Here is a 27,687-nt window from a genome sequence, read left to right as displayed (position 1 = left end):
CTAGGAAATTCGAGGAGCCGAGCGATCATTTGTGGTGGTGTTCTTCAGTTTGACCCCACGGCGAATTGCGTTGAGCATATCTTCTCCCTGCGGTGCATCTATCAGAGCAGTATCTGCTGTCTCGGGGTCTGGTTGGCCTGTGGGTTCAGGAATGACAGGACCATCCTGTTCATCTTCTTCCTCTTCATTTTCTGACCGACCTGACCTTTGCTCTTCAGCAATAACACCAGGGGTTCCTGGGACAGGGGGGTTTACAGAAGCTTGTCCACTCCATAAGGATGCAGATATGTCCCCGCCCAGCACGGCTCCTTCTGTGATGGATGGTGAGTCAGGGCTCTGTTCAGGTGACTCTTCACTAGTGTTGCTGGGAAGACCACCTGGAATGTCTGGGACAGTTGGGGTTTTGACCGGGATAACTGGTGTCTTTATTGGAATGGGACCTCCTCCGATGGTTCCGCGTCTCACTGATGGCTTGGTAGACGGTGTCCTCCGGATAGTGGCCACTCCAGGAGTGACTATAACAGGCGCAAAGTTGGCTGGCAATCCTGCCGTGGACGCAGGGCGCTTGGATTGAAACATCCTGCGATATGACTGACTGATGTCGCTGTTTCTCGGGATGGTGGAGGACTTGTCGAAATCCTGTTGCTCTTGCTCCTGATCTCCACTCACCGAGAAGTAATCATAATCTGAAACTAGAAACAAGAGGGAGGTATGAGTGTTAAGTGAATTTCCTGTAGAAGACTTTGGGGTTTTATTAATGGGGCCGGGATAAATCCTGTATTGCAGAGTTATTTTTCACCATAACATGCAAGTAGGGTTTCCCTTTCATTCTTCCACACAGGCATAAAAAAAGAAAAGACTGTTATTAACAAAAGAAACTAAGATAGTTCTTCCTTAAAACTGATAAACCATACATATGGACACATTATCTGCTTGCCGACCACATAACTTAGTTATATGGTGGCAGAGCGGCTCTCCTGCGCTGGATCAACCGGCACTTTCAGGTAGGGGGCACTTGCTGTGGCAGTGCTGTGATTTAGCACATGGCATGCCAGCCAATAGATGTCTGCTGACACCCACTGATCGGCGAGGAGCGACACAGAACGGAGCTCTGCCTATGTAAACAAGGCAGAGCTCCGTTCTGAAAGGGGAAAAGTGATGGAGTTTGTGTCCCTGCAAAGCAGGAAATAAAATCCATCACTTCCCCAAGTAAAAAGCAGCACACATAGTACACAAAGACTGATTAGGCACAAATTAAAGCCTTTAGATGTTTAACCTGGTGTCATTAGTACAGTGACCATGCATATTTTTAGCACTGATCAATGTGGGAGGGAAGATTCTGGGAGGATGTCCATGGATGCCCTCCCAGAACTGGAAGCCTGGAGCTTGGATGGAGGAGGGGGGGGGTCCCTTCATGGTTTCTTGCTCCAGCCACCTGAAGGTTCTAGTTACGCCTCTGGTAAGTGGTGTCTGTAGATAAAAAAACAAACTGTGCCGCTCTGACTAAAGTTGAATAAGGCACTTGCAATAGGTGTTGGCTATTTACATACCCTATGAAGCCTGACTGAAATACTCCCAGGTTATTGCTAGGACATTGCTTAATGAGGCCCAGTCATCACTGCTCTCCTCCACCATCATTAAGCCTTCAAAATTCTACCAATGTAACACTGAATATTCAGATTTTTGCATAAGTCTGGTTATGACTGGCTCTCTTTAATATAACAACTCACAGTACCTTTGATGCTAATTCGAGGCTGTGTGTAACAGTTTTCATCTGTGATGTTTTAGAATAAGGCCTATTGTGTTCCTCACCTTGTGATGGGATGGTGTCTTCTGAACAGCATGGGGTGGTGGTTTGTGTGCTGTATCCACTGGAGCACTGCAGGGAATCTCGACTGCTCCTCTGTGTATCAAGCTGCAGTCCTCTGCTCAGGGCAAGAGCCAGATCGTCACAGTTTTCTGCTTCTTCCACTTGCTGGTGGGGGGACACAAAAAAAAAAAATGAATAAATGAAAAATTCCTGTGATCGAGTCTATTGTGGTAAACAGATATGGACAACCCGCAGACCTCCAACTCTTAAAGTCCTGGAATGTCTGCTCAATCAGGCTTCAACTCAACCTCTTTAGACCCTGAGCAATGCTGACACATCAAACTCTTTGCTAGAGGCCTGCAGGTTGTCTCCAGGCCAGAGGTGCCAGATCTGTAGATTATGATCCAATCCGATATATCATTTTTTCTGCTAAAACAAAACTCCTTGGAGTCCTTGCAGGGCAATTGGAAATTTGGAAATACTGAAAGAATAATGTCTGTGCCTCCATGCATTTGCAACTGAACCCAGAGCTGCATTTGCAATTGGGGGATCCACAGTCAAGCCAAAATGACAGATCTATCCCATTTATGGTCAGAGCCATATGATGGAGGGTGGTTGTCCCAAAGTATTTTGCTAGTTTGCAAAACTGCAGTCTGGGGTCATAACTGGGATAGGCCCATCTTTTGCCAATTTACTGTGCCAAAAGTGTAGGCTTATCAGCCTACAATTTTGGCAATCGTTGCCTTGCTGTTAAAAAAATAAATAAATGGGCGGGGCACCTCTGCTCAGACAATAGTAAACCAAATATCCATTCTGGCAAACTCAAAGTTGACAGTCAAAAAGCATAAAGAGAAGATCACCAGGATGTTAAAAGAGCCCTGTCATGGTCATTTCTATGGTTAGGCGTACTATAGTGCAGAAAGAGTTTCTAATTAAGCTGTAAAATAAAGCATGGTTTCCTGAAGATTGGTGTTAGCAGCTAGAGAAAGAAGAGAATCTGAGAACAAAGGGTTAGAGACATGCTTTTTGGTAAAATTAAACTTTACCCTTGATGCCATGGGCATTCTTGCACTGCGGGGTGAATGAGCCTCATTAATTAGTCCGGGATGCATGAACTGGGCTCCTGAAGAAAGGTCGACTTCACGTTTGCGTCTCTGAAGAGTGTTCATCACAGGCTGGTCGTATGGACCTGGCTTAGCCCAGTCCTGAATGAAAGGTTAGAGGCGGTATATGGATGTCACCAACATGACTCTTTTTAAGGAAAGATTACTGTCCCCCAAAGCAAGTACACAGAGAAATGAGAACAATGACATATATCAGGGCTGGATTTTTCATTATGTCAGGCTCTTATTTAGCCAGCAGAGATAAATCCTCTGCTTTAATACATGGCACTTGACTTAGTGAGATAATAAATAATACTGCTTCCAGCTAACAAAATCTGTTCTTTCTCCTTCCCGAAAAAAAAAAAAATCTCTACCTGGCATTGGTAAACCACATGCAGCTGGGCTCTTAACTGCTAGCAGACAAATTTCTACAAGTCTATAAAAAGGTCCTTATAAAACTCGCTTTCTTGCTGGTAACTGGATGTAAAGGTGTAAAAGTGCGCTAGAAGTAAAATAGTGAAGATTTCCCATCTGCACATGTTATTTGTTCTCTACTAGTACCCTAAATCAGCCTTTTTCAACCAGGGTGCCTTGGTTAAAAATGCCTAAAATTGCCCAAAAATTGTATGTACACAAACCAGCAGGTGGATGAAGCCTGCCTTTTAGTTACACAAAGCTACAGGTTTTTATTGTGCACCATTTCAACCTTCCAGCCACTGGCATCCCAACAAACAGCGAGGTCATCAGTGTTGAGAAGGGTGTTGATCACCTGCACAGTATCCTTGTTTGACCCTCGCCTGCCCCTCTCCATCAACACTGGGGTCACATTAGCTGAGTGCGAGAGAGAAACTGAGGGAGAGGAGAAACACTGGAATACTAGTCGGTACTAGTGTGCAAAAATGTATTTGGTTTGAAAGAATAAATCACCTCTAACGTTGGGTGTCCTACGTGTGTCGATGCTGCAGCATTATGAAAAAGTTTTTTACATTTTAGAACTGGGTGCCTTGAGACTTGTCCATAATTTTAAAGGGTGCCTTGACTGAAAACAGGTTGAGAAACACTGCCGTAAATAATATACATTTCTTCTTGAATGCTTCCTGAAAATAGCAGTGCACTTCCTGTGCCTAGGCACTCCTGTGCTCTGAACTTAAAAGCTGTAGATCTAAAGTAAAAGGATTCAGATTACAAAGGGAAATTTCTAAAGAGAGAAAATCTTAGGCACTGCTGCTTCTGACTGCTAGACTTAACAGATTTGGACTTAGATGTGGGCATGTCACTACTATACTGCCCACAATTCCCCTTGCAGGAGTGGAAGCTGTATCTGGGGGTCTACAGTGCAAGGAGTCATTTCTTTCTGCTTCATTCATTCTGTGGATCTGTGTTTGTGGATCTGGATTTGCACAGCCCTGCCCCTAAGCCTCCATCCCTCCATAGAGATATAATGTGAGGCAAGGCAGGTCGGTAATAGGGAAAAGCTGTACTAGCTCTAGTTTTTTGACCTTTGTGTGCCTCTTTTGGGCACAGCCTCTGTAGTACAGAGCATCTTTAACTTGTAGCATCCCTACACCTAAGAGGCCTCTGGCACAATAGACTCGATTGGCTCTATTGAAGTCTCTGTATAGTATTGCAGCCAATTCCTCTCCTAGTATTAGAATAGTAAAACTCCTAATGTAGTAAGAAGCATCCAAAACAAAAAGATATGCACAGAGCCCTGGTCTCAACCCCACTGAATGCCTTTGGGGTTAGAATGCCAATTATGAGCTTGGTGTTCTCATCCAATATCAGTAACCTCACAAATGCTCTTTTAGTTAAATGGGCAAATTCCCACAGAAAACTCCCAAAATACTGTAAAAAGCTATCTCATAAGAGCTGATGTGGTTAAAGCTGCAAGTTGGGAAGGGAGGGGAGGTTGGCAATAGTGATCGACCGATATCGTTTGGTCATCACATATCGGTATCGGCCAATATTGGCCGATATTTTTGTACATTAAAAAAATCGGATTTTTGTAAGATCTTACCGTAAAATCCTTTTCTCTTAGCTCATTGACAGACGTAGTCTTCTTGATTCACAAGAACTGGGTTATGTTGTCTCCGCAGGAGTAGGATTAGGCAGAAAGAAAAAACGTTCTGGCTCCACCCTAGGGGCAGTCCCAGAGGGTATATCCTCTTCCTGTCTGCTACAGAGAATCAGTTCTGTCACAAAGCAGCAACAGAGAATTTAACCCAACCCAACTCAATGATAGAGGGGCGGGTACTACGTCTGTCAATGAGCTAAGAGAAAAGGATTTTACGGTAAGATCTTACAAAAATCCGATTTTCTCTGTCGCTCATTGACAGACGTAGTCTTCTTGATTCACAAGAACTGGGACAGCCAGAAGCAGTGCCACAAATGAGGGGTGGGATTGACAGAAATCAAAATCCAATCAAGAAGGCCCAACCGGAGCTAACCAGAAGTATCAAAGGACTCATCGAGTAAACAGATGAGACCTACCCCACAAATCCTCGAGGTAGACCAACAGTCTCCTCAAACAGTGGCCTGCAGGAACCTTGCGGCCAGAAGAGGCATCTGACGATGCCTTCACATAAACCTTATACAATCTTGTAAAGGTATGAACCGACGACTAAACAGTCGCCTTGAAAACCTGAACCACTGACGCCTGATGGCGGAAGTTCCAGGAAACTCTAAGCGCCCGAGTAGAATGCGCCTTAACAGGGAACGGGGGATCCCGACCCTTAGATAAAATAAGCCTATACCACCGTCTGTCTGATCCATCTAAAGATGGTCGCAGCAGAACAGGCAACCCCTTCTTAGGGCCATCCGTGATCACAAACAGTGAATCCGTCTTACAAATTGAATCCGTAGTATTCAAATATATCCTGATCGCCCGAACTACATCCAAGGAATGCCATGCAAATTCTCGAGGATGATTGGGCTAAGGACATAGGAAGGACAATACACTGTCCTCATTCAATGAAACTTTGAAACCACCTTAGGAAGGAAGGATGGATTCGGATGAAGAACAACCTTATCCCTATGAACCACCAGATCTGGGGAACAACAGGATAATGCAGCCAGTTCTGACACCCTGCGTGCAGAAGTGATAGCCACCAAGAAGGCCACCTTCTGGGATAAAGTAAGCAAGGGAATCTCCCTGATATTTTCAAAGGGAGGTGTCTGAAGAACCGACAGCACCAAATTAAGATCCCAGGATGGTAACGGCGCGTGCACTGGCGGAGCCAGGTGTCGCACCCCCTGGATGAAATTCCGCACCAAGGAATGAGTAGCCAAAGGCTTCTGAAAGAAGATAGCAAATGCTGAAACCAGACCCTTGATAACACTCAAGGCCAGCTTCTGCTCAACTCCCTGTTGCAGAAAAGCCAATATTCGGGCTACCGAATAAAGATGTAGATGGAACCCAAGGGATTCACACCACACAATATAAGACTTCCATGTACAATGATAATCTTTCTGGAAGTCGCTTTCCTTGTTTTAACTAGAGTAGGAATAACTGAAGCTGACAATCCCTTGTCCTTCAGCACCTGGGTCTCAATAACCAGGCCGTTTAAAACCAGCGATCGTAAAGCAGGATGGAAGATCGGTCCCTGAGACAGTAGATCCTCCCTGAGAGGAAGTCTCCACGGGACGTCCGCCACCAGTCTGACCAAGTCGGCGTATCAAGCTCGACGAGGCCAGTCCGGAGCTACCAGAATTACTGGAATTCCTTCCTCCTCTATCCTGCGAAGAAGTCTTGGCAGTAACCCAAGAGGAGGGAAGGCATACATTAGCTGGTATTGCCCCCACGGGGTGACCAGTGCGTCTGCGGTCTCTGCTAGAGGATCGCGGGAGCGAGCCACGAATCTCTGTACTTTTCTGTTGAATCGTGATGCCAACAGATCCACATCCGGGGTGCCCCAACGTAGGCACAACTGGTGGAAAACTTCTGGATGGAGGGACCATTCCCCCTGATCCGGAGTCTGACGGCTGAGATAATCTGCCTGCCAATTTTCCACCCCCGGAATGAACACCGCAGAGATAGCTGGAACAAATTGTTCCGCCCAGCGAAGAATGCAAGCCACTTCTTTGGCCGCTTGGACACAATTGGTGCCCCCCTGGTGATTGACATAAGCCACGGCCGTGGCGTTGTCCAACTGGATCCGAACCGGGCTGCCCTGGAGCTGCTCGGTCCAGTGAATCAGACAAAGTCTGATCGCTCTCAGTTCCAACACATTTATCGGTAACCTGGATTCTTCCGGGGACCAAAGTCCCTGAACGGATAACAGACCGAGAATTCCTCCCCATCCGGATAGGCTGGCATCCGTGGTCACTATCGTCCAATATATTGACAGAAATGACTTTCCCTGGCTGAGTATCGGAGACTGAAGCCACCAGACCAGAGACTCTCTGGTCTGTTTGCTCAATCGGATCCGATAGTCCAGAGATTCCGGATTCCGATTCCGTCTGAGAAGAATCTCTTGCTGAAGAATTCGGGTATGGGACTGGGCAAATGGGACTGCTTCGAAGGAAGCCACCATCAACCCCAGAACCCTCATGCAAGTCCGAAGGGAAGACCAGCTGTTGGATAGTAACAACTGGACTGCTGATTGAATCTTCCGGAGTTTCCCTACCGGAAGGAAAACTCTTGTCCTGAACGTGTCTAGAATTAGACCCAGATATTCGAGCCTCTGGGTGGGAACCAGAAATGACTTTTGCTGGTTCACCAGCCACCCGAATTCCTGTAAAGAAATTATAGTGATTTCTAGGTTTTGTAGCAGGGTCTGAGGAGACTCTGCATGAAGCAGGAGATCGTCTAGGTAACCTAGAATCGATATGCCTCTTTGGCGCAGTAGTGCCAACATTGGGGCCAACACTTTCGTGAAGACCCGAGGAGCCGTGGCGAGACCGAAAGGTAACGCCACAAACTGATAGTGGTTCTCTTCTACGGAAAAACGTAGAAATCGCTGATGTCCTGCGAAAATGGGAATGTGCAGATAGGCGTCCTTGATGTCTATGGACGCTAGGTCATCCCCTGAATGCAGGAAGGCTGCTACTGTGCGAATGGATTCCATCTTGAATTTTCTTATGTTGAGAAAAGGAATTGAGTGCCCTTAAGTCCAGAATTGGACGCACTTTGCCCTCTTTCCTGGGTATTGTAAATAGGTTTGAATAAAACCCCTGTAAACGTTCTGTCCAAGGAACGTGGACTACCACTCCTTGTTGTAGTAAATCCATGACTGCTCTCCGTAGATCTTCTAGACGATCCGGGGATAGTCGGATATTGGAAGGGAAGAATCGCGCCGGTGGGAGAGATCGAAACTCAATCTTGTACCCTGACCTTATGACTTCGCAAACCCACTTGTCCGGGATTCTGGAAAGCCATGGATCCGGGAACCGGCGAAGACGTCCCCCCACCCCAATTATGGGTGGGGGCGCACCTTCAGGCTTTGGACGACTTATCTTCAGGTCTGGAGGGGGCGGGCTTTTGCTTGCCCGACCAACGTCCCCTGAAGCCTCCTGAAGGAGCTTTGGAGGACTTAATTTTTTCACCCGCGGGACGAAAAAACTTTTTGTGAGCAGAGAAAGAAGGCCCTCGTTTTTGACGAGTTCCTTTACCTTTAACATTTTGCGGTAAAAAGGTGCTCTTTCCACCCGTGAGATCCTTAATGATCTCATCTAAGTTGGCTCCAAATAAACGCTCTCCTAAAAAGGGGATATTAGCCAATGCTTTTTTTTTTTTGGAACCTTGGTCGGCTAACCAACCCTTTAGCCACAGTGTATGCCTGAGAACCACTGCTGAAACTGATGCTCGCGCCAATAATGGAGTGGCGTCTAACGCTGCATCACACACAAACTGTAACCCCTGTATCATCTGTTCCAACAAATCCGATACCGCCTGGGGGACCTCTTCTAAGTCCCGGCGTAACCATTTGGTCCATTCGGTTACAGTCTGCGAAACCAGCCCAATAGCAATTATTGGTCTGAAAGCTGATCCAATCAAGGAAAACATGGTGCGAGACATAGCTTCTATCTTGCGATCCACCGGATCTTTAAAAGACGGAGCGTCTTCTAATGGAATAACCGTGGCTTTATTCAATCTAGCAATTGGTGAATCCACCACAGGTGGTTCTGTCCATTTCTTAATGAGGGTTTCCTCAAACGGATAACGCCTGTTAATGTGTTTAGAAATAGCAGAAGTGCGTTTTGGCAGACTCCATTCTTCTTTGATTGGATTGCCAAAACATTTGGGCAATGGAAAAACCTTCGCCACTTTGATGCGTTTTTTAGTCCCAAAAGGAATTTCAGTTTCAGCTATTTCCGATGGAGTACCCTGTAATCTTAAGGTTTCTTGAACAGATACAATGAGTGCGTTTACCAACGCTTCCTCTCGGGCTATGGCTGATGCCGAAACATCCTCCTCACTGTCTTTAGAGACAGTACCCGAGACACCAATCCCAGATGAGGTACCTGCAACTGCAGAAATAGGCTCAGATTCTGAATCCGAAGTTTCAGATTTTAATATGGGGTTAGGCGGGGGCTTGCGCCCTGTCCCTGACAAGCCACTTCCACCCGGGACACAAAAGTTTCCATAATAGCTGACAATGATTCAATTGTCAGTGGGGTGCTGGAGGATCCTGCAGACTCCTCGAAGGGATCTGGTGGAGATACATGAGTGGCAGGGTCCATGTTAATCCAGGACACTTTGCCAGTAAAAAAGAAAAAACATCTTTTTTTTTTTTTTTTAAATAAAAAAAATACCTCTTTTTTTTTTTTTTTTTTTATGTGTATCCCCCTAGCGCAATAGCGCCCCTCAGAGTACCTGCTTCTTGATCCCCACAGAGAGAGAGAGAGAGAGGGACCCTCAAGGCTCACCACCCGAAGTTTCCAACCAACTGCAGTCAGCGTTTGTCTTTACAGACTGGAAAGAGCTGTGTTCGTTTTCCCGGGTAGAAAGGAAGTGGCTCCGCCCCCTGTGTACGCCTTCCGGCGTTCCCAGCTCTCCACGAGGTTAGCTGGGCTATTCAAACATGGCCGCCCCCATACAGGAGACAATAGACTCCAAAAACATGGCGGCCGGCGTGACCTGAGGACATTCATGCACCTGGTCTACAGCAAAATGGCGGCGGATTGCCGAAATATCGTTTTTCCCAGCACATCCACCTGCATATCTGCTAAATGGCGGTTTATCGATCTGCAGGAGGTCCACTACAATTAAGGTAGGATTATACCTCCTATGTCTGCTGCAATACTGCAGTCTGCTGGGTAGAGTGTTAGCTCTCAAACCAAGTCCACTTCCCACCAAACACATGCTGTATTTACAAGGGGGGACTTTTAGTGTCAGACAGATACTGACCATGTATGGAGGGGCCCATTTCCAAAACTGCCTCATAACGAGGGAAAAAAGGAAACATTTACTCACCATACCGAACCGACAGGCACCCTCTCTTCACAATACCCTCTCCACCGGGGTGGGGGGTTGTGGACCACTCCGGACGCCTCGACTCTCTGGTTCCTGGCGTCCAAGCGAGACTTTTAACTCGCAAGGTCAGTCCCTCCAATGGGACTCCGTCGCGGCCGACCCAGCGCGGAGCTCTGGTCTGCACGCGCTCATAGGCAGAAACCGGGGTGACCACTGGATCTCAACATCCAGCCCGTCGCCCGGCCCCGCATACTTACTTGAATGTGTCGCGGCCGACCAAGCGCGATGCAATGGTCTGCGCGCGCTCGTAGGCCGGCTGGGGTGACCACTAGTGTCGCCCAGTCCGGCATATTTGCTTGAAGATCTCACAGGAAAAAACACTGGAGAAAACTACCTAAAAAATATTTTTTCTAAAAAAAAATCTTGCCAGGACCAGAGATCCCAGCAAGGAACTTAGGTCCTTACTCCTGACTAGACAGAAAAAAACTGATTCTCTGTAGCAGACAGGAAGAGGATATACCCTCTGGGACTGCCCCTAGGGTGGAGCCAGAACGTTTTTTCTTTCTGCCTAGTCCTACTCCTGCGGAGACAATATAACCCAGTTCTTGTGAATCAAGAAGACTACGTCTGTCAATGAGCGACAGAGAAAACCTTTTTTTTTTTTTCTTAAAAGGTACTCTGGTGGAGGGATCGGGGGGTCTAAAAGACCCCAAACCCCTCCTCTGCACTTGAAAGCATTCAAAACGCCAAGTTTGGCTGTTTTGAATGCTGTAATTTTTTTTAATTTAGCGCAGAGTACCCGGAAGTGATGTCATGACATCACTTCCGGGTCTTTACATGGAGACCCGATTAGAGCTGAATGTGGCTTTGATTGGGTCTTCAGTGCCGTGCAGGCAGGGTGCCCCGGGTCTCCCGGTGGGATGGGAGACCCGGGCGTGCCGCAGAAGGCGGCGGGAGGGGTGGGGGAGCGTCCCATCCCGCTCCTTGTAATGACAGTCGAGTGGCTTCTCAGCTACATCGGTTGTTATTACAAGACAGCCGACCATCGGCTATGGACGCCGGTACCGGGGTGATGCCTCTAGCTGCAGGCATTACTCCGGTACAAGAACTTTCCGGAAATATCGGTAACCTCCGGGGCCGATTCCGATATATCGGGGAAAGTGCATATCGGCCCCCGATATATCGGCTTTGCCGATAATCGGTCGATCCCTAGTTGGCAACTCCATATTAATGCTCATGGTTTTAGAGTGGGATGTCTAACAAGCTGATATAGATATAATAGTCAGGAGTCAATAAACTTTAAGGCCATAAAGCATAATATCCAGTTATAACCACTGGTTTAAATGCTAGTCCTTGAATTAAATATACAAGTACAACTACAACATCACCAGAATGAAATAATTACACCTAAAACATCAAACTAGGAAACTGTATACGTTTTCTGTCCCTACCAGATGGTAGGAATTGAAGGAACACTACTGTCGGAAATATTTTATTTTGATAATTGGAGGCAGTTAAAACTTGTAATGAGAGTACCGAGAACATCCACTGCTTATTTATTTAACATTATTTTATTTGTGTGAATGAAGCCCAAGGTGACCAGCAAATCCTGGAGTCTTGGTAACCAATTATGTAAATCCAGCCCTGCTATAAGTACAAAGGAAAAGTAATAATTGAAGGGGCCGTCAAAAGTCAGCATGATCTTGAAGACAACATGGACCCATGAAAGGACTACTGTGGAATTAGAAGTCAGACACATATTGAGCAGTGCTACAGAATGAGAACAACAGAAGTTTAAAGTTGGAAACTTTAGATTTAAAATGATTACTTAGTTGAAGAGTCTCTTCAGTTAAAGGACCTTTGATCATGTAACTGTTTACTTAGAAGTTTGACCAAGATCTAGGCTGTGAGATGTGTACGTAGTTCATGGTTTGAGTTGAGGGTCACGTCACGTTGCACTTTAAATGACAATTGTGTGGTCATGCAACACTGTACCCAGACTACATTTTTATAATTTTGTTCACACAAATAGACCTTTCTTTTTTTAACCACTTAAGCCCCGGAGGATTTGGCTGCTAAAAGACCAGGGGGTATTTTGCGATTCGGCACTGCGTGACTTTAAGGGACAATTGCGCGGTCGTGCGACGCTGTACCTAAACTAATTTGACGTCCTTTTTTCCCCACAAACAGAGCTTTCTTTTGGTGGTATTTGATCACCTGTGCGATTTTTTGATCATGCGCTATAAACAAAAAAAGAGCGTCAATTTTGCAAAAATAACAATATTTTTCACATTTTTTTATATGAAATTACCCCCCAAAAAAAAGTAAAAATCTAAATTTTTTAACATTTTCAGCCAATTTGTTTTATGCTACCTATGTTTGGTAAAAAAAAAATTGCAAAAAGCGTATTTTGATTGGTTTGCGCAAAAGTTATCGCGTTTACTAACAAAGGGAAAGAGTTTTGTCATTTTTGTTGTTGTTTTTTTTAACGCGTAATGGCGGCGATCTGCGATTTTTTTTGCGGTACTGCGACATTGGGGCGGACAGATCGGACCCTTGACTGACATTTTTGACACTTTTGGGGTTACCAGTGACATTTCTACAGTAATCAGTGCTATATATATGCACTGTTACTGTAAAATTACACTGGCAGTGAAGGGGTTAACTTTATTTGAGAGGGAGGGGCTGTGTGTGTCCCTAGGGGTGTGATTCTAACTGTGATTGGCTGTGGCTTGAGCTGTAGGAACACTGATCAACAGTCCTACATAGTAGAACCGTATGATCAGTGTTTCTACACAAGCTGCCTGCCTTTCTCCCTCTCCCCCGACGATCGCAGAGTGAGTGGCGGACATCGGGTCCGCCGGTCACACGCGCAGGGGGGTCCGTGACCGCGTGGGAGCACGCCACCGGCGGCGCGCGCTCGCTCCCCAGAGCCTCACAGGCTAGTGACGTATATATACGTCACTTTGCCTGTGAGGGGCTGACCGCCGCAGTATATCTACTTGCGGCGGTCCGCAAGCGGTTAATAACCAATGTGTTTTTTTTTTTTTTTGCTAAATAGACGAAAAAAAAAAAAAACACGTTTGTTTTTGCTGTTATAATATTTTGCAAATAAATAATCTTTCTTCATGAATTTAGGCCAAAATGTATTCTGCTACATTACTTTGGTAAGAATAACCCAAATCAGTGTATATTATTTAGTCTGTAGGAAAGTATCCACAAGCTATGGTATATCTGAAAATTGATCAATCCTGATGTACGGATGGCCTATGTCATCATATAAAATGGGTGTGACAGTGATTAGAGACACTGGCTGGTGAAAGTACAGAAAAAAAAAATATTTTTTTTCCATGTTTTTTTTTTTTATTATATATATATATATATATATATATATATATTTTTTTTTTTTAACACACTTTGACCAGAGCAAATATAATGGTACCATAGTGACATTGTGCCACCCTAGGGAAGTGATCAGTCATTTATTTTTACACATTTGCTTATGGCATTGAGTAAAATCGGTTATTTCAGTTTTTGTTGTGATTAGCTGCAATTGGCCACAATTGATCACATGGCGCAGATGGGCTGTGATTGGCCCAGTCTATACAATCTGATCCCTGTGACCAATCACAGTTAGCAAAACTAAGGATGGCTTGAAAGGAAGTCAACCATTGTTTACAACTGTAATGTGACCTGCTGTGATTGGTTACAGCAGACACATGGTACAGTAACAGGAGAAAATCCAGAGGAAAATGATAGGCCAAATACAGAAAACAGCACAATCAAATATAATTATTTTAATTTTATAACTAGGACCTATAGATGTAAAAACAGTTATATGACCAAAAGTTCCCATCAAAATAAAACATAGGGCAGTGATGGCAAACCTTGGCACCATAGATGTTTTAGAACTACATTTCCCATGATGCTCATGCACTCTGCATTGTAGTTGAGCATCATGGGAGGTGTAGCTCCAAAAAATCTGGGGTGCCAAGGTTCGCCATCACTGACATAGGGTGTCAAAATCCAATCCAAGGCAAATAACTGCCAATTTACAATAAAGGAAGAAACATTACAGAACTGAATTTTAGGCAAGAAAATACAATTGGCCTTCAGTGAAATGTATGGGACTCCACAATGCCTACTAACCTCACCATAACTGAATAATTAGTTTACAGCCCATTTATGTTTCCACTTTGTGTGTGTTTACTATATGTGTGCCCCGTGAACGGTCATGTGTTTCTTTTATGCATTTTCCATCCTTTTCTGCACTGTCTGTAAATCCCCCCAAAACAAGTATCATTAAAACTCTAAACCTTCTGCATTAATCAATGGTTAATGTAGTATAATATTCTACTAGAGTTTTCAGGTTGAGATACACATATGTATAGTGTACCGTTTGCCTTTTATTGCCTTTAAGTGTTATCTATCCCTATGGAGAATGTTCTTGATGGTATCCACGCATTAGCTTAAATGCGGCTTGTTATGGGGTCACTCAGCAGGGGGGAGGAGCCCAGAGTGCCAGGCAGGGGACCCAATAACAGGAGGATCTGGGCTGCTCTGTGCAAAACCAGCTGCACAGAGCAGGTAAGTAACTGCGGCAGGCTGGCCCTCCTGCACAAACCGCTGTAGGTATATGTCGGTCGCGAGCCTGCAGCTAGGGGGCGAGCACGCACCGCCGGCGGCACGCTCCCACCCCCATTCAGCAGCGGGGACTCCGATGAATGGGCAGGCGTCTCCGATTGCCGCCTGACACCCGTGATTGTTCCCCGCTGAGAGAGAAGAACGGTCGGCTGTTGTAAACACAGCAGACCGTTCTTCTCTCCTGTGATCCTTCTATGTAGGATCACATGTCTCTATGATCATTTCACAAGCCCAACCCCCACACAGTTAGAATCACTCCCCTAGGTACAAATTTAACCCTTTGATCGCCCCTGGGTTAACCCTTCCCTGCCAATGGCATTATTACAGTAACAGTGCATATTTTTAGCATTGATTACTGTAGTAACGTCACTGGTCCCCCCAAAAGTGTCAAAAATGTAAGTAAGGGGTCCGATCTGTCCACAGCAATGTCGCAGTCCCGTTAAAATCGCAGATTGCCGCCATTACTAGTAAAAAAATAAAAAAATAAATAAAAATTATATAAATTTTTCCCATAGTTAGTAAACGCGACAACTTTAGCACAAACCAATCAAAATAAGCTTATAGCGATTTCTTTTACCAAAAATATGTAGCAGAAAACAAATTGGCCTAAAATGTTAAAAAACATTTTTTAAATTTTTTTTGGGAATGTTATATAGCAGAATGTGAAAAATTGTTTTTTTTTTTTTCAGAATTGTCGCTCTATTTTTGTTTATAGCGCAAAAAAAAATGGATTTTTGTAAAATCTTACCGTAAAATCCTTTTCTCTTAGCTCATTGACAGACGTAGTCCTCGGTGATTCAGCACCTTCGGGTTATGTTGCCTCCACAGGAGCAGGACTAGACAGGAAATAAAAAAGCTCTGGCCACACCCCAGGGGCAGTCCCAGAGGGTATATCCTCTCTCTCTCTGCCTCAGCAAATCAGTTATGTCAAAAAGCAGTCTTTAGAGATTTTAACCCAACCCAACTCAAAAACAGAGGGGCGGGTACTACGTCTGTCAATGAGCTAAGAGAAAAGGATTTTACGGTAAGATTTTACAAAAATCCATTTTTCTCTCTCGCTCATTGACAGACGTAGTCCTCGGTGATTCAGCACCTTCGGGAAGTCCCAGAGCAGTATCACCAATGAGGGGTGGGAAAATGGAAATCAAATCCAAATCTAGAAGGCCCAACCGGTGCCAACTAGAAGTTTACAATGCTCATCCTTAATGATGAGACTCAACAAAAAAGAAAATTTTTTTTTTTTTTTTTTCAAACAGAAAAAAAAAAACCCTCGAGGTAGACCACCGGTCTCCTCAAATTGCGGCCTGCAAAACCTTGCGGCCAAATGAGGCATCCGCCGATGCCGTCACATCAATTTTATAGAATTTTGTAAAGGTATGTACCGACGACCAGGTGGCCGCCTTACATACCTGGACCACTGACGCCTGATGGCGAAAGGCCCAGGAAGTACTGAGCGCTCGAGTGGAGTGCGCCCTAACAGGGAACGGAGGACTCTGACCCTTAATAGAATAAGCCTGTACCACCGTCTGTCTAATCCATTTGGCAATGGTCGCGGCAGATGCAGGCAAACCCTTTCTGGGGCCATCCGTGATCACAAAAAGTGAATCCGTCTTACGGGATGATTCCGTAGCTTTCAGGTATACCCTGATTGCCCGAACCACATCTAAGGAATGCAACGCATGTTCCCGATGATGCTTGGGCTGAGGACACAAGGAAGGTAGTACAATATCTTCATTCAAATGAAAATCTGAAACCACCTTAGGAAGAAAGGATGGCTTAGGATGAAGTACTACCTTATCCCTATGAATCACTAGGTATGGGGACTGGCATGATAATGCAGCCAGTTCTGACACCCTGCGAGCAGAAGTGATAGCCACCAAGAAGGCCACCTTCTGGGATAAAGTAAGCAAGGGAATCTCCCTGATGTTTTCAAAGGGAGGTTTCTGTAGAACCGACAAAACTAAATTAAGATCCCAGGGCGGTAAGGGCGCGCGGACTGGTGGAGCCAGGTGCCGCACCCCCTGGATGAAATTCCGCACCAAGGACTAGGTAGCTAAAGGTTTCTGAAAGAAGATTGCTAATGCTGAAACTTGCCCCTTGATGGTGCTCAAGGCTAGCTTCTGCTCAACCCCTTTTTGCAAAAAGGCCAATATTCGAGTCACCGAATAGGTACGTGGAGGAAATCCTAAAGATTCGCACCACGCAATATAAGTCTTCCATGTGTGATAATAGATCTTGCTGGAAGTCGCTTTCCTTGCTTTAATAAGGGTAGGAATGACTGAAGCAGACAAACCTCTGTCCTTCAGTACTTGGGTCTCAATGGCCAGGCCATTAAAACCAGCGACTGTAAAGCACGATGGTAAATTGGTCCTTGAGACCACAGACACTCCCTGAGACGAAGTTCCCACGGAACAACTGCGACTAGCATGTCCAAGTCGGCCAGGCCGGCTTGACGAGGCCAGCCTAGAATTTCTAGGACCACTGGCGCTGATTGGATCTGAACCAGGCGTCCCTAGAGGTATCTGGCCCCGACCATCCGAGAAAGTCTGGTCGTTTTCTGTTCCCACACATTTATCAGATACCTGATTCCTATCAGGAAGGGTGATCTTTTCTGGTTGAACCTCAGGGACCGAAGTCACCCGACTAGAGGCTTCTTGGCCTGTCTGGTCAACCAGATCCGATTCCTGTGGGGAATTGGGACTAATCTTAGGAAAAGGTAAAGGAAAAGATCTATTCAGGGAACGGTAACTACCGCTCCCTGTAGTACTTAAATGTTGGAAGGGAAGAATCGCACCGGTAGTAGTAGTTGATGCTCGATCTAATGTCCTGAATACCGGTGAAAACGTCCCCCCACCCTGAAACCGGGTGGGGGCGCACCTTCAGGCTGTGTACTCCTTTGCTTCGGGTTTGGCTGAGTTGGTCCTCTGTTTGTCCGACCAGCCCTTCTTGAACCCTCCTTGAGGAGTCTTGCCTTTCCCGCTTGTTCCAGCCGGGCGCCCTTTATGGGCGGTAAAGAAAGGTCCTCTTAGCTTTAGCAGCCTGTGGCAAAAAAAGTGCTCTTGCCCCCAGTGGCATCCTTAATGATTTCATCTAGGGTGGCCCCAAATAGACGATTCCCCTGAAAGGGGAGATTTGTCAAGGTCTTTTTGGAACCTAGGTCAGCTGACCAGAATTTTAACCACAGCACACGTCTGAGGATAACCGCTGACATAGATGCATGCCCTAATAGGGGAGTGGTGTCCAAGGCTGCGTCACAGATAAACTGTAGCCCTTGTATAATCTGTTCCATCAAATCAGATGTCTCCTGGGGAATATCTTTTCCCCTAAGGTCTTGGCGTACCATTCTCGCCCATTCCGTAAGTGTCTGGGAAACTAGACCAATAACAATTACTGGTCTAAATGCTGACCCTATCAGAGAGAAGATAGTGCGGGACTCTGCTTCCATCTTTCGATCCACCGGATCCTTAAAGGACGAAGTGTCCTCCACTGGGATAACCGTGGCTTTATTCAGCCTGGAAATAGGTGGATCCACCACTGGTGGTACCGTCCATTTCTTAATGATGGATTCCTCAAACGGATAGCGTCTAGCAATACGCTTGGAAATAGTAAAGGTACGTTTAGAATGCTCCCATTCTCCTTTAATCTTATTACCAAAACACTTAGGTACAGGAAAAACCTTCACCGTTTTGATGGGCTTGTTAGTACCAAAAGGAATCTCTGTTTCAGTTGCTTCTGCTGGTAAAACCTCAATTTTTAAGGTTTCCTGCACTGCCACAACTAGTGCGTCCACCAATGCTTCTTCCTGAATTATAGCGGGAGAAGAAACGTCCTCCTCACTGTCTGAGGGAGCTTTACCTGAGGTAACAGCCCTTGCAGAGGGACCTGCAACTGCAGTGACCATCTCTGAATCTGAGTCAGAGGTGTCAGATAGTATAGGGGTAGGCGGGGGTCGCTTCCTTGACCCCCGTCCCTGACAGGCCGCCTCCACCCGAGCCACCATAGACTCCAAAATTGCTGTAAATGCCTCTACACTCTGTGCACCTGCGGGTCCCGTGGCCCCCTCGAGGGAAACAGGTGGGGGAATATGTGTGGCAGGGTCCATGATAATTCCAGTCACTTCCTGGATAATATAATTCAAAAATAAAAAACTTTTTTTTTTTTTTTTTTTCAGACCCCCAGCGCCACAAAAGCCCCTTAGTGTTACCTGCTAGGGATCCCTATCGATCGACAGAGAGAGAGAGATAGACCCCCAGGCTCACCACTTGATGCTCAGAGTTTAACTGCAACAGGTTACAGCGCTGTCTTGACAAACAGGAAGTCTTTTGGCTGGCTGCCCAGGAAGAAAGGAGGCGGCTCCGCCCCTCTGCACGCCTTCCGGCGCCTCACCTAGCTCCACGAGGTGTTTGGATCACCTCAAACATGGCCGCCCCCATGCTGGAGACACGAGGCTACGCCAAAATGGCGGCTCGTGCAATCCAGCAAAAAAAATGGCGGCGGCCTGTACTGAATAGCGGTGTGCTGCAGGGCACACAACACTCTCTGCATGGGGATTTGGCGTGGTTGGCGGTACCGGTCCTGGCGGACCGCATGGCCGTTCGGAAGGCCTGCTTATAGCTGGAGATCTGATTTAGGAAGACAGTCTACATGTCCGTGGCTTCTGACTGGTAGGTACCTTATTCTTATCACAGTAAGATTCCCAGAATGCCACTGATTACAATCTTTTAAACATGTATACAAATAGATTGTTAGCTCCCAAACCAAGCCTCCTGGCTCTTTGCACATAAATCACACTCAAAGTAGGGGGATCTGTGTCATGTTATAGGATAGAGGGGGACTCTATCTTACCATACAGAGAGGGGCCCGCGTTCACCACAAGACCCGTCAGGGGAGAAGGGGGAACATACTACTCACCATACCGGAACCAGGCGGGCACCAACTCCTGACAGTACCCCTCTCCACCGGGGCGGGAGGGCTGTCGACCGATACGGACGCCGTGACTCATGGTCTTTGGCGTTTCAGCGAGACGTTTAACTCGCGGGGTCAGTCCCTTAATGGGACTTTGTCGCGGCAGACCCAGCGCGGAGCTATGGCCTGCACGCGCTCGTAGGCTGAACTGGGGTGACCACCGGATCTCAACATCCAGCCCGTCGCCCAGTTCAGCTTTCTTGCTTGAAGATCTCACAGGAACACTGGAGAAAAAAAGCTGTCTAAAAAATCTTTTAAGAAAAAAATCTTGCCAGGACCGAAGATCCCAGCAAGGTATCTAGGTCCTTACTCCTAACTAGACAGAAAATAACTGATTTGCTGAGGCAGAGAGAGAGAGGATATACCCTCTGGGACTGCCCCTGGGGTGTGGCCAGAGCTTTTTAATTTCCTGTCTAGTCCTGCTCCTGTGGAGGCAACATAACCCGAAGGTGCTGAATCACCGAGGACTACGTCTGTCAATGAGCGAGAGAGAAATAAAAATCGCAGAGGTGATCAATTACCACCAAAAGTACGCTTTATTTTTGGGAAAAAAAGGACATCTATTTTATTTGGGTACAGCGTCGCACGACCGTGCAATTTTCCGTAAAAATAACGCAGTGCCGAATGGCAAAAAATGGCCTGGTCATTAAGAGGGCAAATCCTTCCGGTCCAGAAGTGGTTAAAAAAAAAATCAAAAATTGTAGGTTTAATTTTACTTTAAGCATTCTGTGCTCCAGAGGACAAAGTACATGTAGTACTTAGTTCCATGTTCCTACGTGCTTTGTAAGCCTAGCTAGGAGAGTAGACTTCCCAAAGGCCATCCAACACACCCACCCAATTGCCACCACTGGTCTAAGGCAAGTTCTTGGAGTGGAGACGAGCGTCGGTTAACAAGAAGCTTGCTATCTACGTTGTTGAGCATCTCGTCCAACCTTTTAGCTAGGCCTACAAAGCATGAAGGAACAATGGACTATGTATTCCATGTACTTTGAACTAGGGATCGACCGATATATCGGGAGCCGATATGCACTTTCCCCGATATATATCGGAATCGGCCTTTGGATTTACCGATATTGCCGATATTTAGGGAAAGTGCATGTACCGGGGTGATGCCTGCAGCTAGAGGCATCATCACTCCGGTACCGGCATCCATAGCCGACGGTCGGCTGACTTGTAATGACAACCGATGCGGCTGAGAAGCCGCTTGGCTGTCATTATAAGGAGCGGGAGGGGACGCCCCCCTCCTGCCGCCTTCCACAGCTCGCCCCGGGTCTCACGTCTCACCAGGAGACTCGGGCATCCTTCCTGCACCACCGCCGTCTGACTGGGTCTCCATTTTTTTTAATTCTGCGCAGAGTACCCGGAAGTGAGGTCATGACATGACATCACTTCCAAGTACTGGCGGCACGGAATTAAAAAACCTTACAGCATTCAAAACAGCCAAACTTGGCGTTTTGAATGCTTTTAAGTGCAGAGGAGGGGTTTGGGGTCTTTTAGACCCCCAGATTCCTCCACCACAGTACCTGTAGGCAATAAAAAAGAAAAGAAATTTTAATGTCCGAAAATATCGGCCAATATCGGCCGATACCGATATTCTATGACCAAAATATCGGTGTCGGTCGATCATTACTTTGAACCCTGGGGGACAGAACAATGAAAAAATTAAGTGAGAATTCTTCTTGAAATCTGTACCAAAAAATAGCATTACATGGAACTACACTAGAAGATAAATAAAGCTGAGAGAGACAACACAGTGTAAGTAGTATTTTTTAAAATACTTATAATTTTATAATTCTACAGTTTTCCTTTTATTCTGATCAAAATGATTTTAATGCATAATCATTTTTGGACAATCTAGAGAGATGGTGAGTTCAGTACGGTTGTGTAGTCTTTACAAAAAAATCAAAACTTTACAGAAATTAGGAAACCCCGGACAATGGTTTGATTAGATGACAGGAAAGAGGAGATGGGACATCAAAGCCAAAAGCCGCACCACACAAACACAAACCTTCCAGGAAGGGATCTTGGATGATGGCAACATGCCTGGACCAATGGTGTAATAGTGATAGTCTGGATAAGCGGAATTAGATCGGGTCCAGGGGCGGGACACTGGGAGCGGGAAATGGGTGAAATGGCCTGCCATAGGCATTTCGCCATAGTGATGATACCCATTAGACAGCTGGAGACAGACAACATGGAGGAGGAAAAAAACGAAAAAAACAAAACAGGGAACAAAATGCAAAATCAATACAATGATAAAGGTGATTAAAATCAAGCTGAAATTTATCCACCTCTAAACCCAGGGGTAGCAGCCATTTTGTAGACAGCACCACAACAACAAAAAAAATAGAGGTGTTTCTAGAACACATTCGGTATTAAATTTTCTACCGTAGCTTAGGGTATGAAAGTGGACACCTATCTGTGGACAACACACTCCTTCCTTCCACAACTCTATTCTTGTAATACTGTACATGAGGCCTATTGAGGGATGATCATAACAATCTGCCGACAGTGACATAACTTAGGCCCATTTCTATAAACGCCTGTGAAGGTTCTTCTTTACCCAGGTCATGGTATAGTTAGTCGTGGTTAGTCACATTTAACTGGGCTTGAGGTGGTCAGCAGACTGGCTTAGTGGTTAGTACTTCTGCCTTGAGTCCTTGGTTTGAATTCTAACCAGGACACTACCAGCATGTAGTTTGGATGTCCTCTCCGTGCTTGCATGATATTTCCTCTGGGTAAATTCCCTCCCACACTCCAAAGACATGTTGGAAGGGTATTTTGCCCCTGTCTACAGTATATTGGCACTATAATGTGTATGCATGAAAGGTAGGGAGCTTAGTTAGATTGTAGTCTTCTTGAGGGGAGAGACTGATGTGAAGCACTGTGTAAATTGTGGGCGCTATATGAATACCCAATAAAAAATAAATAAAAAAACATTCTAATGCAGGGTTACTCAACCAAGGTTCCATGGAACCAGGGCCGTCTTTTCCATTGGGCATGCCCGGCGGTTGCCCGGGGACCCCACTTGCCAAGGGGCCCCACACACAGGGTGGCATTTACACTGTCCCCCCCCCTAGGCCAGTTTCCAGATTAGTTTACCTGGTGGTCTAGGCCCCCCCCCCCCGTTGTGCGCCGGTGGCTCTGAGTCTCCCTGCACACTGGTTGCTAGGAAGGCCAGCCGATTGGCATCTAGCAACCAGTGACGTTCTGAGAGGACCCATCATGCACAGCGGAGGAGGATCCTCCTCGTCGGCTCGTCCTCCTCTCTCCGCGCCTAGAAGATGGGCTCCACCCACCTCCTCCCTTCATGTGCTGTGCAGCCGTTATGGAAGGTAAGCAGACTGCTGCAGCTGCTTGATTTCTTTTTTCTCACTCTCTCTCCATCGACTGTGCCATCCTTTTCCTGCCCTATATATCCTCCTCTGTGTGTGCCATTCTCTCTCTCTCTCTCTCTCGGGGCCCCAGTGCACTGCATTGCCCGGGGGCCTATAAGGCGCTTAAGATGGCACTGCATGGAACCATAGGGTTCCTCCAGAGGTTGCTAGGGGTTCCTTGAGCATTGAGCAATTTCTGCCTCTCAGATAAGTTCCCTCTGACACCAATTAATTTTTAGCTATCTGTAGGGTGGTAATGCTTCCCATTGACCACAAGTGTAAGGAGCATTCTTCCCACTGACCATCACACTAAAAAGTCATTTTTAATAGGGGTTCCCTGAGACCTGAAAGTTATTTCAAGAGCTCCTCCATGCTGAAAATGTTGAGAAAGGCTATTCTAATGTAATTAGAACTGGAGACATGCCTTGGATAAGCTCAAATATCTTCAACATTACAGAACAAGTCCAGTTGAATGTAACCAACTACAACTAGATATCTCTTTATCTGAAATGTACTATGGGGGCCTAGGCTAAATTTTCACAATTAGCTCACAAAATGGCTGCCTTCACCCAAGGTAATGATGGCTCTGTGCAAAATAAAAATAAAAAAATATGATAAATGGACATGAAATGACAGTAGGGTAAATTGATGTGTGATAAAAAAAATACCATTAAACTCAATAACAATTTAAATGTGAAAGTATATGGAACCAACAGCATCCACATCCAAAATATCTTCACAACAAATATATACATAAAGCCCAGCTCATGATAATGGAAAATAAAAGAAAAAACTGCTGCAAAACCCCACATTACCAGAAAATAAACAAATTTTTATTATAAGGATTACAAAAATAAAATGTTGGCGCATAAACAGATAGTATTAGATGGCAAATATATAGAAAGTTTAAAGTGGTTGCAAATCCATACATATACCCCCTGAAGTGACTAGCCTCGGGTGATACAAGAGACCTCATTTCCACATTAGGTTAGATTCACACTCTTGTGGGTGGTACGGCTTGCGCTTGTGCCGGCACAGCAGCCCGTTGATTTGAACGGGATTTGAATGGGATGCTGTACTTGTGGGAAACAAACAATAAGGTCCTGGCGCTGATCCGCTGAGCAACCTTCTTTTTCCTCATGAATTTCAGCAGTCACAGTGCCCTTCATTCACAGGGTAATGGTGCTTTCCGCAACATCGTGGACTGCCCAGCGAAAGAGACGAGATGAAGAGGATTCTGCTGAACCCTAGACTGGCCTGAAGACTTACTATCTGACTCATATATTCCAATGAGTCAGATACGCTGTTATACCCAAGGGTGTCAAATATAATGGGATAAACTTCTCCTCCTTCCTCCTTTATAAATAAATTTTTAGCAGTGGGGGCTATCACAGGCTCGTCTGTCCGTTAACTATGGGAATCAACCTGGATGCGGCTTCCGTGCACAGGCTCCGCTCCCGTACGTGTTGCGTCACTCAAACGACTTCGTCAGCAGTAACACTTTTTAAGCTCTCTCAGGGGTGATGGCGAGAGATTGAGAAAAACATGTCTTGCTGCCCTGCTTTATCTTCTCAAAATGGTGGCTGAGTCACTTCCTGTACAGATTCTTGTGGGAAATGCAGGGAAAGAGTCCCTGGTCCTTTTAAAAAAAAACACGGCCACATGGAAATGCACCGTATTTTTGCACCTGAAAAGCTCTGCTTTTTCCGATTCTTGGGGGTGTCACTAGGAATCAATGGAACCCTTGTGCATCTGCAAGGTCGGGAACAAGAGCGGTTTGCACATGTTCCCTGACCCTTAATATTGTAAACTTAGGCTTACTTGGGATGGATGGCTCTCAGAAAAAAACCTCATGCTTAAAATGGTTGTAAAGGCTCAAGGTTTTTTAGCTTCATGCATTCTATGCATGAAGGTAAAAAACCTTCTGTGTGCAGCGGCCCCCGTAATACTTACCTGAGCTCCATCGTGATCCAGCGATGTGCACGACAGTCTCGGCTCTCTTGGGACTCTCACCGCTCATTAGCTGAGACAGATTGGCTCCCACTGCTATCAATCACAGCCAGTGAATCAATGAGCAGAGACAGGGGGTTGGGCTGAGCTGCGGCTGTGTGTGTGAATGGACACCCAGAGCTGCGGCTCGGGAGTGTGCCCGCTTGGGTGCCCCTACAGCAAGCTGCTTGCTCTGGGGGCACTTGGCAGGAGAGAGGTGTCCTCCCCCTCCCCCCCTTCCCCCCTCCCTCCCTGTCAGCTCCGACTGCTGCTATAATTTCTGAGTGTTCTTTCTACAATCCCCTGTGTTACATTAAATAAGGTGTCCCAGTGTATGTGGTTTTGTAAAAATAAGCCAATGTATATCTTTTTCATAGCGCCGCTCACGTGACCAGCTGCCTCTCTCCTCCTAGCTAATGTCAGTGAGGGTTTCTCGGCCCCTCCCACTGTAGCTGTCAGACTGGGAGAAGAAAGAGGAGGCCGGTCAGGTGAGCGCCAAGCGGTGCTATAAAATAAGGTATAGAACGGCCTATCTTTACAAAAACACATGCACTGGATACATCAGTTAATGTAACACAGGGGATTGTAGAAATGACACTCTGTGGCTTAAAGTGAATGTAAACACCATTCATAAAATCTGACCTGGGCACATATATCTATAGTGTTTACTGATCTCCCTCCAATGCCCTAAGTCCTGTGTCTTTATGCTGCTCTGTTTCTTCAGCATGATAACTTCTGGCAAGTTCTCCGACACAGGAGATAAAAGCAGCTGGAAATTTGTGTTGGGGTGGGTGCATAGAGATAGATTAGCAGAGAGCTGGTCTATTCACAGCACAGCTCTGCATGTTTATACCTTCATCTGCCTATGTGGAAGGAGGTGTGCCTTTCCTCCAATCTGGTGTCCCACAGTGTATGCCCAGACTCCCCACCCAGTGCTGGAATAGGAAGAGAAAATTCTAACACGATGTTCACTTTCTAGACAGTGTAGAAAGCTGGAGAGAGCAGATATACATGTAAAACATGTAGGGAGATTTCTTTCATCTCTGTGTATCATCTGAGGCTGTTCACTTCACTGTGTATATGTAGGGGATTAGGTCCGCTTTAATTCAGATAATGCAGAGCATGCTCTTAATGGCACCTATGCGAAGTGTGAACTCATCCTGTAAACGTCTCCTCCTGGATATCACTGGAGTATGTCTACTTCAGTGATTTCCAGCTTGTAGGGGCATCAGTCAGGTATGGCATATACTGTACATATGGCCAATGTAACTGTATAAAATATCTACACCTGGAAGCCATCTTTAGCATATTCTTTCATTTTTTTCTCCATCAATCAGTGATCTGCTTATCATGCATGATTCATATTAATATTGTCATTTTCTTTTCATTCCAACAAGTAACAGTTTTGTTTTACTTATACCACTATTGTATCTACTTTTACTATATTCTATATACTATATTCCACATACTTCAATGTCATTTTTCTCAGCAAGCTAGTGACCGATCTCCTCTCTTTCCTATGTAACACATTATACCTATAAAAACTTCAATAAAGGAAAGCAAACCAAAATATCCTGAATTCTGCACAGAACCCGCCTGTGTATATTAGTATCTTTTACACAGGGTCATTTATTATTCTGATTTGTTGGTTCTTAGATCAGTTGACCTGTAAAATTACTCCAATTTAAATTTTATCTCGATTACAGATTATCGGAGATTGAAACAGTGCAAGAAACAATATGAAAAGGTATTCGTTTGGATGCTACAAAATAATTGTTAGTTCCCAGGTCATCATCAGCTGTACATATTGTAATACAGGAACACTTCAATGGCTGAAAAAACATATTCACCTTGTCAGTGGAGGCCCACGCTCCCATGGTGGACCCGGAGCTCACAGATGTGGGAGAACTACACTCGCTGACCGACTGGCAGGTTTCAGACGCTTCAGAGGAGGCAGAGCTGGATGAATTCTGGAAACAAGGGAGACGTATGAACGGAATATTGGGAGCAATCAATAAGCACAAGCAAACAAAGCAAAGGAAAGAAGAAGCTGAAACATCACTGTTATCAGACTGTACAGGAATCCAAATTGCTTTAATTATTCAAAATATGATCACGTAAAACAGCCAACATGTTTCAGAGGCCAAAAACACTTCCCCCCTTCATCAGAGGAGGCAGAGCTGGATGAATTCTGGGAGACGTATGAACGGAATATTGTGAGCAATCAATAAGCACAGAAAAGCAAAGGAAAGAAGAAGCTGAAACATCACCGTTATCAGACTGTATCAACATCCAAATTGCTTTAATTATTCAAAATATGATCACATAAAACAGCCAACATGTTTCAGAGGCCAAAAACACTTCCCCCTTCATCAGGGCTCAGTG

General features: G+C 45.6%; 1 protein-coding gene across 1 annotated transcript; it reads right to left on the bottom strand.

Moving 5' to 3' along the window:
• On the bottom strand, positions 1 to 27,270 carry LOC309543816 (protein MTSS 1-like; the record flags this gene model as incomplete). Its single annotated transcript, XM_082276251.1, has 5 exons — positions 27,153 to 27,270; positions 21,945 to 22,115; positions 2,857 to 3,015; positions 1,813 to 1,975; positions 1 to 692 (listed from the first exon to the last, which is right to left on the bottom strand). The coding sequence occupies exons 1-5, from the start codon at positions 27,177 to 27,179 to the stop codon at positions 1 to 3; spliced, it is 1,212 nt and encodes a 403-aa protein (XP_082132377.1). The 5' UTR covers positions 27,180 to 27,270.
• Between the last annotated feature and the right edge of the window lie 417 nt (positions 27,271 to 27,687).

The sequence above is a fragment of the Pelophylax lessonae genome, assembly GCF_965119305.1.
Source record: "Pelophylax lessonae genome assembly, contig: HAP1_SCAFFOLD_356, whole genome shotgun sequence".
Classification (NCBI taxonomy): Eukaryota; Metazoa; Chordata; class Amphibia; order Anura; family Ranidae; genus Pelophylax; species Pelophylax lessonae.
This window is presented reverse-complemented; position numbering and strand designations above follow the sequence as displayed.